A 13,215-nucleotide genomic window follows, 5' to 3' on the forward strand; every position below is an offset into this window, starting at 1 on the left:
CGTCAGTTATTATGGTGGTACTTGGACAGCCAAATATTTTCTGAGGTGGTATTATAACTAATAATAATAATAATAATAAAACTTTCATGACATGAAATGCAGCTCAAATTGCTTTACAGAGCAATGGAGAAAGAAAGAAAAGAAAAGCAAGGCATACAAAAAAAATCACACCCGTGTGAACTGAGTGGTGTAAGGTTTTATATAGCATGATCAGCTGTGGTCTGACGTAATGTCTGACGTAAGGTAAGGTATTATATAGCCTGATCAGCTCTGATCTGACGTAATGAAATCACACCCGGATGTGATTTCACAACTGGCTTTTTTTGTGCAGAAAAAATGAGCATGGTTGCTACGGTCATCCAGTTCACCCGGGTGTGATTTAATTACGTCAGAAATTATTTTGAACATAGCAACCATGCTCATTTTTTCTGCACACAAAAGCCAGTTGTAGGAGTGGTTTACACCACTCAATTACACCACTCAAAAATATATATATATATTAAAAAAAAAAGGTTGAAAACCCCTGCAATAGTTCACCCAGAGCGGTCGAAATTCGAAATTTCGAATCCCGGGTATAGGATGAAAAAGTGATGGATTCCAGCTTTTGAGCATTAATATCATTTTGACAACAATGAATACATTTAATGAGATGTGTTTAGTTGAGCTGTGTGACTCATCTGTCATGTATGGTGTCTGACTGGTTTAGTTTTTCAGCACCACCCTGTGGTGGACAGATAGCAGACAAAAGTGACAAAGGAATGGTTGTCAAAACATTTTCTTGTCATGAGGTCAGACAGCTCTTTGAACACACCCTTGAACCTTAGGCCTATACTACTTAAACTATTTAGCTTTAGTCTAGTTTTAGCCAACCAAAAATAAACACTGGCATAAAAGGAACTAAAACATAATTGCCCAGACTCTTCTTCAACAAAGACTACTACCAACCCAGACTATACTACCAACCCTAGCTATACCATTAGACTACTACCAACCCTAGCTATACCATTATTTTGTTGAGTGAACTACTGCCACAAGCAAGGAAAGCCTCACTTCACTGCAAGGGATGTGTTGGATGTGTTTCCAATGGAAATATCCTAAAAAAACAGCGTTGTATTATAATCGGGGACTAGACAATTTGACATTCATGTTATTTTTTCCACAAATGAGTCGATTTGAAAAATGGGGGTCGTCTTATAATCACAGTCGTCTTATATTCGGGACTATATACGGTATACTGTTCTGGGGCCAAATATTATTCATAATGTATACTATTCTGAGGCCAAATAATAAACCATAACCATGTAAATGAACCCTTAAGTATATAGACATAGTCATGTTATTCTGACTAAAATGGCCTATAGGAAATTCTGCTACCCAATAGACCCAACATCGTTTTTTTGTAAGTAGAAATATATCCGGGTCAGGTTAAGCTATATAGTTATAAGGTGAATAACATTTTTATAACACCCAGAATTAAAGCTGAATGGCCTCCTTGGGTTGATACAACAAAACAGCAATCAAAACAAACTTTAAAAAGTGGTTTATTGAAACAACACAGGCTAAAAAGCAAGCAAACAAACCCAGAGGGCATAGACCAAACAGCAACAAATATCATACAATCAAAGGCTGAAAATGTAAAGACACACAAAACAATCAGGCAAAGGAGTGGGTGTAGACTGAGAGTAGGTGTGTACAGTCAGTGGTTCTCAAAGGGGGTCGAGGTCAGCCCAGCTCCTAATCCAGACAACAGTCTTGTCAAAACTTGACTATTGTAACTCCCTCCTTACTGGCCTACCGGCATGTGCACTTAAGCCCCTCCAACTGATCCAAAATGCCGCAGCCCGCTTGGTCTTCAACCAGCCAAAATTCTCACACGTCACCCCCCTTCTCCACTCCCTCCATTGGCTCCCGGTCGCTGCCCGCACAGAATACAAAACTCTGATGCTGGCATTCAAAGCAACCAAAGGCATGGCCCCCCCATATCTCACACGTTTGATCGTACCCTACAAACCCTCCTGCCCACTCAGATCAGCCAACGCAGGGAAGCTGGAGGTACCTTCACTAAAAACGCCGGGACAACGCTCCGCACCATACTTTTTATATATGTAATGTATGCCATGCTTTTTGTTATTGCTTAATGTAAATCGCTCTGGATTAAGAGCGTCTGCTAAATGCCTAAATTGTAAATTGGTACCCAAGCTTTCGGTGATCGGTGAGATCGGTGAGATCCAATCAGGGCGTGCGCAAATCTCAGCCGCGACCCGCCCCTCTAGACCAGAAACCTAACATGTTAGCTCAGGCTACCGCCCAAGGGTCCTTGAGGGGGTCCCCAGCAAAATGCTTCCATTTCATAGGCTATTCAAAAAGAGCAAATCAACAAGCTCACAACATGCAATCGCAATGTGAGCTTATGGGGTCCCTGAATCCACATAATCTTTTCGGATGGGGGTCCGTGGCCTAATATGTATCAATTTGGGGGTCTGTGACATTCAAATGTTTGAGAGCTACAGTATACACAATTACACATGGACACCTCATTGGCTGCTGCTGTTCAGTATGTCTATTGAACACGGAGGTCACTCCACAATTAAAGTCACTGTAATTTATGTAGTTCTGTTCTGATTAAGCAACATTATACGAGAGGGTGTGCTTTACCCTGATTATTGGCACGCCAGCAATGACCCGAGTTCCACAAGCATCACTGAAGTGCCGATAATCAAGGGCCCCGCCTCGGCCGCGCGGTGTGCAAATTGCAAAGACAAAAAGGGGTATTTTGGTTTAATTTGGAAGCCCCCCAAAAGAGAGAGAGACAGACAGACAGAGACTAGTCGCTCTGCATGGTGGGCTTTAGACTGGATAAGGCTTTTCAAAGCTACCCCACAACATAGTAGGCATTAGGGACTTTAAGCAACGACGGCTACGCAGCCTGAAAAGGTTGAGAATCACTGTACTAATAGCGGAACTATCCTGGATATGAGAGAAAGAAACAAAGATGAAACAGAGAATATCACTAACTGGTGGTCTACAGGTTAGTTTGATAGGGATGGCCCTGGTTGGGACACGACATGGACGCACTTATGGGAATTTAAGTACTTCTGGCAAGAAAAACCCTTCCCACACTCGTAACAGCTGAACGGCTTCTCTCCAGTGTGAAGTCTCTCGTGTACCACGAGGTCAGTCCGTTGAGTGAAACATTTCCCACATTGGTCACAGCAGTAAGGTTTCTCTCCGGTGTGAACTCTCATGTGTATCACAAGGGCACCACTTTGCCTGAACCTTTTCCCGCACTGCTCACAGCTGTACGGCTTCTCTCCAGTGTGAATTCTCCTGTGTGTCGAGAGGCCGTTTCCTTGAGCGAAGCACTTTCCACATAGGTCACAGCGGTAAGGCTTCTCTCCAGTGTGAATTCTCATGTGCGACATGAGCTCAGACCTTTGAATGAAGCTTTTCCCACATTGGACACAGCAATAAGGCCTCTCTCCAGTGTGAATTCTCTTGTGGTTCTTAAGGCTACTGTTTTCAGAAAAGTTTTTCCCACATAGGGAACAACAGTATGGTTTCTCTTTAGTATGACTGCGTTGATGAACTTTTAATGTTTCATGCCGAGAAAAGATCTTCCCACATGTTTCACAGCCGAAAGGTTTCTCTCCAGAGTGAATTATCTTGTGGGCTTTGAGGTTAGAACTGTAATTGAACCTTTTCCCACATTGGTCACAGCTGTAAGGTTTCTCTCCAGTGTGAGTTCTCTTGTGTGCCACAAATGCAGACTCATAAGCAAAACTTTTTCCACATTGGTCACAGCAGAAGGGCCTCTCTCCTGTGTGAACTCTCTTGTGTTGCACAAGTTGATTGATTTGAGTGAAGCTTTTCTTACACTGGTCACAGCAGTATGGCCTCTCTCCGGTGTGAATTCTCTTGTGACTCGAAAGCCCACATGCATGAGCAAAGCTTTTCCCACATTGGTCACAGCCGTAAGGTTTCTCTCCAGTGTGACTTCTCTTGTGTGATACAAGGTTTTGCCTATGCGAGAACATTCTCTCACACTGGTCACAGGAGTGAGGCTTCTCTCCAGTGTGAATGATCTTGTGCGAAGCGAGGCAAAACATTGTAGCGAAGCTTTTCCCACACTGGTCACAGCAGTGAGGCTTCTCTCCAGTGTGAAGATGCTTGTGGTTAATAAGACTAGAGCTGTGACGGTAGCTTTTCCCACACTGGTCACAGCAGTATGGCTTCTCTCCAGTGTGACTTCTCTTGTGCGCGATGAGGCCACTCTGTTGATTAAAACTTCTCCCACATAGCTCACAGGAGTAAGGCTTCTCTCCAGTGTGAATTCTTTGGTGTCTTGTGAGACGAGAGCGTAGAGTGAAGCATTTACCACATTGGTCACAGCTCCAACTTCTTGGTTTGACTGAGGACAGGGCAAGACGGGCATCTGAGATAGAAAACAAAAGAACCGGCTTCATGCATCAACTAGCCTTTGAGTTCAGAGCCAGCATTACAAGTCAGTTTTACTTAAAAGAAGAAACACACAAATAACACAATTAATATTCTTCTTAGGTTTTCTTTTTTGAGCGGTGCTCCAACATGTGACGTTGTGTGTCTGGGTGTCTATTAGTCGGTAGCAGCACAGTTACTGTGGTCATGTGAGATCATGTGGGTCTATACATCATGAGAAGTGGGAGATGAGAACAGATTAAAGCAAAGAAACAGAGAGGGCATAAAACCTACCGAGTTCCACCAGTTTAATAGCGACAACTGGGTCTATAGAGTTCAACGTCATCTGCAGTCTCGTGGTCTTCATAGACTTGTCTGTGATGAAGGAATTGAAATCCCAGGGGAATGCAGGATTAATTAACTCAATTCAATAATAACAGACAATCTGGCGGGTGGGCAGGCCGGCGGACCATGGCCACGTCAGTGTGACTCAGACATGACCATGAACAAACTCGATACGCCCATATATAGGCTTGTCACTATGACTCAGACATAACCATAAACAAACCCGAATGCAGTTATGAAGAACTTACAGAGTTCCTGCTGGTATTCAGGTTCCGCCTGTTTATAGATCACGTAATCGGAAATCGGGGCCGATCACGTCATCATTTGAAAATGATCGGAATCGGATCGAGAGCAAAAAGACGTGATCCCTAGTATCAATATTATATCCATATCATATTAGACTGGATATTGTCTGTAATTTTGGATATTGTACTATTGTGATATGGCATAAGTATTCTATAAAAATATAAATATCTGATCGGGAAATATCGGTATCGGCAGATACTCAAAATCAAATGATCGGAATTGTATCGGATTCGGGAGCAAAAAACGTGATCGGGACATACCTAAATGAGCACCTAATAGAGTCTGACGTCAATATCGGTAGAGGGCGCTAATTCCACAGGTTACTGTACTTTTTATTTGCATTGTAATCCCCATAGGGGAATTTTAGATCGCCTCATATAAGAACTGTGATTGAAAAATAAGCAAATCATCCCTGGCATTTCACTCATATGGATATGAAGAATCAACTGACTGTGAGAAAAGGCTAATGTTACTGCTGCTGAATTAGTTACATTTTCACTAGAAACAGACTGTCTCAAATATGAGTGACTGACTGTTATAAACGATACAGAGACACATCCCCGACAATATCGCAGAGAGAGACAGTTTGTTTACTTTTGGACGACAATACTTATATGAGATGATTTTAAGATGACCCCATGTTATTCTCCATAGAGAAAAACTTCCATGAACCAGGGTCTGAGCGAGTGACGTCAGGACTTCGGCGCTCTATAGGCAAACTTAAATATGGAGAACTTACTGAGTTCCTGCTGGTCTTTAGGTCCCGCCCGTTTAAGAACAGCTGTATCTGGAGAGTTCATCTTCACTGGTCTAGTCTTCATAGACTTGTCTGTAATGAAGGAATTGAAATCCCAGCAACCGTTACAACCGTTACAATCCCAGGAATACAGGATTAACCCAACTTCAATAATAACAGCAGGCATGCAAACAGACCAGACACACATTTTTTGGGGGGCCCAAAAAATATTTTAGGGGGTATGAACACTGTGGTGTTCCCGCAACTATATATTGCCCAGTATTCTAATAGCCGGGGAGCCAGCCATCCAACATTTGAGAGGACCTGTGATGTCATGACATACTTTTTTGAGTGGTGCAAACCACTCCAACAACTGGCTTTGTACCAGTGTACCCGTGTTTGTTCGTACCTAAAAAATCACACCCGTGTGAACTGAGTGGTGTAAGGTTTTATATAGCATGATCAGCTGTGGTCTGACGTAATAAGGTATTATATAGCCTGATCAGCTCTGATCTGACGTAATGAAATCACACCCGGATGTGATTTCACAACTGGCTTTTTTTGTGCAGAGAAAATGACCACGGTTGCTACGGTCATCCAGTTCACCCGGGTGTGATTTAATTACGTCAGAAATTATTTTGAACATAGCAACCGTGGTCATTTTTTTCTGCACACAAAAGCCAGTTGTAGGAGTGGTTTACACCACTCAAAAACGAGCATGGTTGCTATGGTTAGCAACCAAAAAAACGAGCATGGTTGCTATGGTCACTGACATTACGTCAGACCACAGCTGATCAGGCTATATAAGACCTTGCACCACTCAGTTCACACGGGTGTGATTTTTATTTGTATTTTTGAGTGGTGCAAACCACTCCAACAACCAGCTTTGTCTGTGTCTATGTATGTGTGTACCTGTACGTGTGTGTACCTGTACGTGGGACCCAAAAAAAATTGCATGGTTACTATGGTCACTGACATTACGTCAGACCACAGCTGATCAGGCTATATAAGACCTTGCACCACTCAGTTCACACGGGTGTGATTTTTTCTATTAATTTGGTCATTAACAGATATTTACTCACAGACTCATAAATGTTAATAAAAATCACACCCGTGTGAACTGAGTGGTGCAAAGGAATTTAAATCCCAAGGGAGGAGGAGAGTTACAGGAGAAATGTCAACGTAAGATGTTAACGTAAGATGAAGTGAGGGCGCAGTCCTCGCTGCGCCCCTCACTTCACACGAGTGTGACTTTTTAATGTGCAGGAGTCCCCTTTTTGAGGGGCTCTAGCCCGTCCTATGCCCAGCTTTGTCTGTTTTTGTGTGAACACAAACACGATGATTTGATTGGCTGATCACCCCATAGCGATGATTTACATATTGAGGATAAAAGTGAGAGCAGAAAAGTGAAGACGCCAAAATGACAGTTGTGACGATTTGATTGGCTGAGCACGGAATGTGATGTATGATGTGTGATGATAAGAGCGCCCCTCACTTCACAGGAGTGTGATTTTTGTTTCTATCAATAAATAAAACTATACAAGACAATGGAGATACAATGGAGAGATGTTGCCTCCGTTACAAGCACGCACCTGGACTGTTGACGGACTCCTCAGCTGTTATTTTACTCTGCCTCTTGGACGTGGGAACAGCTGGGTCTGGAGAGTTCATCTTAACCTGCAGTCTGGACCTCATAGAGTCTGTAGTGAAGGATCCAAGGGAAATACAAGATAAATTAACTTAACTTCAATAATAACAGACAATATGAGGACGAGGAGAGTTGGTCAATCACCTGTGTATCACTTTTGGAATTATTTTGATCATGATGCAGAGCAAGTGTCAAGGAGAGCAAGCTCGACATTAATGTTTTGAGGAGCCCATATGGCCGAGATGGAATGTGTTTATTCATCGATTGTTAAAGGTAAAACATGAAAAGAAAAAAAAGAGAGAAGTGTAATGGAATTTCCAACTTTGATACTATATTGTGCAAAATATCGATATTCAATACCATGTTTGATACCACAGGGAATATCTATATACTATATAGCTACCGGTATATACTGTAACTATAGGTTTTCATAGTAATCTGCGACCTATGGTCGCAATTATTATTATATTACCCAGACTGTTCAAATAGATTTTTGGATCTATTTGTGTAAAATCACCAGTTATGTTGTCTCAGTAAGACAGCCCTCCCCCTATCCACAAGGAGGAGCAGTGCACCAAAGCATTATGGGAATTGTAGTCTAGGAATGAAGTGAGCCCAGTGTCCATGACATCATGGACACAGCCAATCTACAAGCTCACAATGCCTCGCGCTGTGAGCTTGTAGATCGGCTATTTTCACAATCTTTGCCTCTTATATTTTTTGACAATTTGGTCAATGTTTGACGAGTTTTTATAGTATAGTTTATGGTACAGTTTGTTACCTGGGGGTCCCGACCCACAGGTTGAGAACCACTGCTCTAGTGCATGTCCGGTCTGGTCGTGTGCGCGCTGACTAGTTTTGTTTACTTTCTGCTTGCTTGAAAGCCCGCTTGAAAATGGCAGCTTTATACTGTAGGAGTGGGAGTGTTTAGGAGTACCTGCTGGCGATCGTTCCCAGGTCGCCGGATTTGCACACGTAGCAGTCTAGGACTACACAGTTTATCGTTCCATTTCCAATGCACGCTGTGTGTGTGTGTTTGTGCAATCCCCACTAAAACGCACTTGCCCGTAGGGGCAACCTGAAAGCAAACTTCACTTGCCGGACCGTTTTATTTACCTGCCACGGGCAGTCGGTCAAGCATTAGTGTCAACCTCTTCAGTTTAAGAGGAACAGCAGGGTCTGGAGAGTTCATCTTCACCTGCAGTCTGGTGGTCTTCATAGACTTGTCTGTAATGAAGGAATTTAAATCCCATGGTGAATACAGGATTAATGAACTTCAATAAGAACAGACAATAAGGGAGGAGAGTTACAGGAGAAATGTCAACGTAAGGTGAAGTGAGGGGCGCAGCCCTCGCTGCGCCCCTCACTTCACACGAGTGTGACTTTTTTTAATGTGCAGGAGTCCCCTTTTTGAGGGGCTCTAGCCCGTCCTATGCCCAGCTTTGTCTGTTTTTGTGTGAACACAAACACGATGATTTGATTGGCTGATCACCCCATAGCGATGATTTACATATTGAGGATAAAAGTGAGAGCAGAAAAGTGAAGACGCCAAAAGTGATTGACCGGAATGACAGTTGTGACGATTTGATTGGCTGAGCACGGAATGTGATGTATGATGATGTGTGATGATAAGAGCGCCCCTCACTTCACAGGAGTGTGATTTTTGTTTTTGTTTCTATCAATAAATAAAACTATACAAGACAATGGAGATACAATGGAGAGATGTTGCCTCCGTTACAAGCACGCACCTGGACTGTTGACGGACTCCTCAGCTGTTATTTTACTCTGCCTCTTGGACGTGAGAACAGCTGGGTCTGGAGAGTTCATCTTAACCTGCAGTCTGGACCTCATAGAGTCTGTAGTGAAGGATCCAAGGGAAATACAAGATAAATTAACTTAACTTCAATAATAACAGACAATATGAGGACGAGGAGAGTTGGTCAATCACCTGTGTATCGATTTTGATCATGATGCAGAGCAAGTGTTAAGGAGAGCAAGCTCGACATTAATGTTTTGTGGCACTTTGAGACAAGTAGGCTATATTTCCCATTCACTTGTCAAGGCACAAACATCACTTGTTCGAGTAAAAACGAGCCCATATGGCCGAGATGGAATGCGTTTATTCATCGATTGTTTGTTAAAGGTAAAACATGAAAAGAAAAAAAAGAGAAAAGTGTAATGGAATTTCCAACTTTGATACTATATTGTGCAAAATATCGATATTCAATACCATGTTTGATACCACAGGGAATAGCTATATACTATATAGCTACCGGTATATACTGTAACTATAGCACCTGACAAAGCTATAGCTATAGAACCTGACGAAGCTCACAGCGAAATGCATCATGCTAATAAATAATTTTGTGCCGTAGAAAGCACAGTTCATATGCCTGCTGCCTAGACTTGCAACTTCTATTATTTGAATGTTTTTTTTTTTTGTGGCTTTCGCCTTTATTTTATATTTTTTATGGAGGGACAGACAGTAGGCTGACAGGAAATGGGGAGAGAGATGGGGGGAAGACATGCAGTAAAGGCCGTCAGGATCGGGAGTCGAACCCGCGGCACACTGCCAGACTGGATTACCAGCCAAGGTGCCTGGACCACTGAGCCATGGTCCAGGCCGCAACTTCTATTATTATGAAATGTTTTATGTGCAGGAGTCCCCTTCTTTGTTATATCAATAAATACATCTATACAAGACGATGGTGATACAATGGAGACGCACCTGGACTGTTGACGGACTCTTCGGCCGTCATTTTCATCAGCAAGGCCACCTGCTGCCGCTCGGACATGGGGTAATGCCCGGCACGGATCCCTGGCATCTCCATACCAAACGGAAAGCCTGCCTTTCGGGGGCTGGAAGGTTCCTTGTTAATGCGCTTCCGCACTGGACCTTGTTTCTCTGTGAAGAGAGAGAGAGGGGGGGGGGTAAAAACAAACCATGTCAAACTTACTGAGCAGCACACAAACACAATGCAACACGCGCACAGCACTGTGCAACGGCAACTCAATTTACAACACTAGGTTATGAGAATAACAGTAGGCTAAAGAAGGAAGCGTTTACAGCCAGATGGGCCTTAATTTCTCAGTGTTCCTCCACTGTGGGAAATTTGTCTATATACATACATTCATGAATCCACTTGCCGAGCAGCTGTCGGTATTGAGCAACTTTTTTTATAGGGGTTTCTTGTGACCCTACCATTAACATCCTATGTAAGGCAAAAATGTCTTTGCTATCCTATGTAAGGCAAAGAAAGTAGACTATATGCAATTGGCCGCCGACTTTCTGGGGTCCTTGACATGAAATAGTTTGAGAACCTGTACTGACATAGAAACAATTTAAAGACATTTGTAGTCCTAAATGGGTTAATATCAATATCTGCCTCTTTCATTATTTGACACTTTGTTTTGTTTCAGTAGGACAGTGGTTCTTAAACTATTTCATATCAAGGACCCCCAAATTCACACTTATTAGCCCACGGACCCCCACTTGAAAAGGTATGCGAAGGACCCCCATAAGAGAATATTTGTATGGCTCTGGCAGTGACTCTCAACCATTTTAATTTCAAGGACCCCCAGTTTGACCTGCATTAGGCTATACAGTAGCAGTTGATGGCATTTCTATATCTCTGTGACCCCAATTTATATCGTAAAATCAATGTTAATTTAACTCAGTGTACAAATGTAGTGATGTGTCAACACACAGTGTAAATAAATCTGATTCTGACATTAACATTATACACAGAGAGAGAGAGAGAGAGAGAGAGAGAGAGAGATGCAATACAAGCTCACAAAGCTTTAAAATACAATAACTGGATAATTATATATTTTGAAACTTTCCAAAAATGATGTAACAAATTAATACTCAAGTAGATCCTGCTTAGTTACTGTCTGTCACACGTAGGCCACTGCATGCACGATGGGCCATTAAGTCATCTGATCGACATTTGACAGTTAAACTGTCAAATTGTGGTAGAAAACGTGTTTCCGCCATAACTTATGAAATGTAGGCCTATATCCATAATCCATTACCCAGTTAAGTTTAGGACTAAAAACAGTATACTTAGACCAAACGTTTACAGTGAACAGCGAAAGTGACAAATGTAACTGCACATACCTGTTTTTCTGACTGAGTAACTTGTTCTCTGGTTTCAACAACTCTGTTGTAATAGTACGGTCAACTTCCTCTAAAACTTCACGAATAGCAGAAAACAGCTTTTGGTCAAAACCCCGTCATAGTCATATAGTTGTTGTTCTCCGTTTCTTCGGACATGTATACCGTCTGTTAGAATAAAAGACGCGCTTCTGAAATCTGAATACCTCTGTATGCCGAATAGTGTCTTGTGTAGCGCCAAGACACAAAACTTCCTGTATCTGCGTGAGGGTTTTAGACTTAAGCAGAGCCGTGTAATATCTACTTAGGCTCTGAGAGGAAGTAGGCAGCCGCCTTCTTTATAGGAGCTATTTATTTACATTCATTCGGCAGTAGGCCTATATTATAATCGTACATTGACACTGATGGCTCGTCGTAAACAAAATTCTGCTGCTCAATCTAAATCTCAAGTCTGTCTGACTTTATAGACCAATTATTTGTTTTCAAACATTGGGATGGGAGCTGCACGGGTGACTGTTTCATGTAATAAATTCCCAACAGATCTCCAAACCTGTTGTTTTGGGAGCGCTGGTTTCAGTTAATTCAACCTCCTCTTGTGAGTTGGCTGGTGAGGTGCACCCTAGGAGACATGTATACTTCAAAGCGAAACAGTGTTGCGCACAGAGAATATGCAAGCTGCTCACATCGCATCCAGCTTCCTTGATCGCATCGCGGATGCGACTGTTGTGAGCGTAGAGGTCTGCGTGCGCGACACCATCGCGGGACGAAGCATAAACTTGATGGGCTGCAAGTGCGCGTGCAGCCGTGCACAAACAGGCTCTGCTGCCGTGTTCATGAGCGCACCTCCCGTTCTTATGACAGCGACTGGAGGTGTGGTTTTGAGGACAACTGCTTTGAATTACTATTATTGTTCACACACAACAGAAACCAAACCATGGATTATATATATTTCAAGAGTGAGAGAATACAATAAAAAGCCTAATCATTCTTCCTCCACACTGGGAGAAAAACAGCATCTGAAGGTTTGATGGTGCATTTTTACATGCGAGTGCAGCTAGAACTTTTCCATTGCATCTTATGAGAGGCATGGTTCTTCTGCTGCCGGTATGCGCGCATGCTGTTTCTTATCAGTGTCACTGTGACGTCGTCTATTAAGGCGTCTATAGTCCATATCAAGAAAGAAAGTTTGTTTAGAGCACTTTAAACAGAGTGGCAGCAAACATTATAAAGTCTATGGACTTTATAATGTTTGTTTAGAGCACCTTGACCTTAAACAACCTTTGTTTAAGGCGCCCCTCACTCACACAGGTGTGATTTTTGAGGGGCTAGCCCCTCCTATATTCAGCTATTAGTGTATAGATTTCCGTCCTACACAAACATTAAATTCCCATTGACCATGAATGGAGAATTTACATCATGTGTGTCTGAGCAAATCAGTATTTTTGTTCTACAAAGATTACATTCCCATTGACAATGAATGGACAATTGTACGTATAGTGTCTGAGCAAATCAGCTTAGTGTCAATTTTTGTCCACATAAACCTTACATTCCCATTGACAATGAATGGACAATTTACGTCATAGTGTCTGAGCAAATAGGCATAGTGTCCATTTTACGTCATGATGTACG

The 13,215-nt window shown here is 42.5% G+C and overlaps 1 protein-coding gene across 4 annotated transcripts; it reads right to left on the reverse strand.

Annotated features, from left to right (window-relative positions):
• Nucleotides 1–1,535: 1,535 nt before the first annotated feature.
• Nucleotides 1,536–12,403, reverse strand: LOC306913657 (uncharacterized protein). 4 transcript variants are annotated; one of them, XM_079490445.1, is made up of 8 exons: nt 12,270–12,403; nt 10,198–10,374; nt 9,218–9,325; nt 8,586–8,696; nt 7,414–7,521; nt 5,825–5,914; nt 4,729–4,809; nt 1,536–4,432 (listed from the first exon to the last, which is right to left on the reverse strand). In XM_079490445.1, exons 2-8 carry the CDS (start codon nt 10,298–10,300, stop codon nt 3,030–3,032), a joined length of 2,004 nt encoding a protein of 667 aa, XP_079346571.1. In that variant the 5' UTR covers nt 10,301–10,374; nt 12,270–12,403; the 3' UTR covers nt 1,536–3,029. The 4 variants fall into 4 exon arrangements, with proteins under 4 accessions (XP_079346571.1, XP_079346570.1, XP_079346572.1 ...); XM_079490444.1 differs by lacking the exon at nt 12,270–12,403 and adding an exon at nt 11,590–12,172; XM_079490446.1 differs by lacking the exons at nt 8,586–8,696; nt 9,218–9,325; nt 12,270–12,403 and adding an exon at nt 11,590–12,173.
• Nucleotides 12,404–13,215: the final 812 nt, after the last annotated feature.

Source organism: Electrona antarctica (assembly GCF_951216825.1).
Source record: "Electrona antarctica genome assembly, chromosome: 21".
Lineage (NCBI taxonomy): Eukaryota > Metazoa > Chordata > Actinopteri > Myctophiformes > Myctophidae > Electrona > Electrona antarctica.

What these genes read in the sequence shown, in the direction of transcription:
- LOC306913657 (XM_079490445.1), bottom strand. Translation starts at nt 10,300, where the DNA reads ATGGAGATGCCAGGGATCCGTGCCGGGCATTACCCCATGTCCGAGCGG. An exon ending in TGACCGACTGCCCGTGGCAG is followed by an intron (nt 7,522 to 8,585) that starts GTAAATAAAACG and finishes CCTTCACTACAG; the next exon opens with ACTCTATGAGGTCCAGACTG. An exon ending in TAAAGACCAGCAGGAACTCA is followed by an intron (nt 4,810 to 5,824) that starts GTAAGTTCTCCA and finishes CCTTCATCACAG; the next exon opens with ACAAGTCTATGAAGACCACG.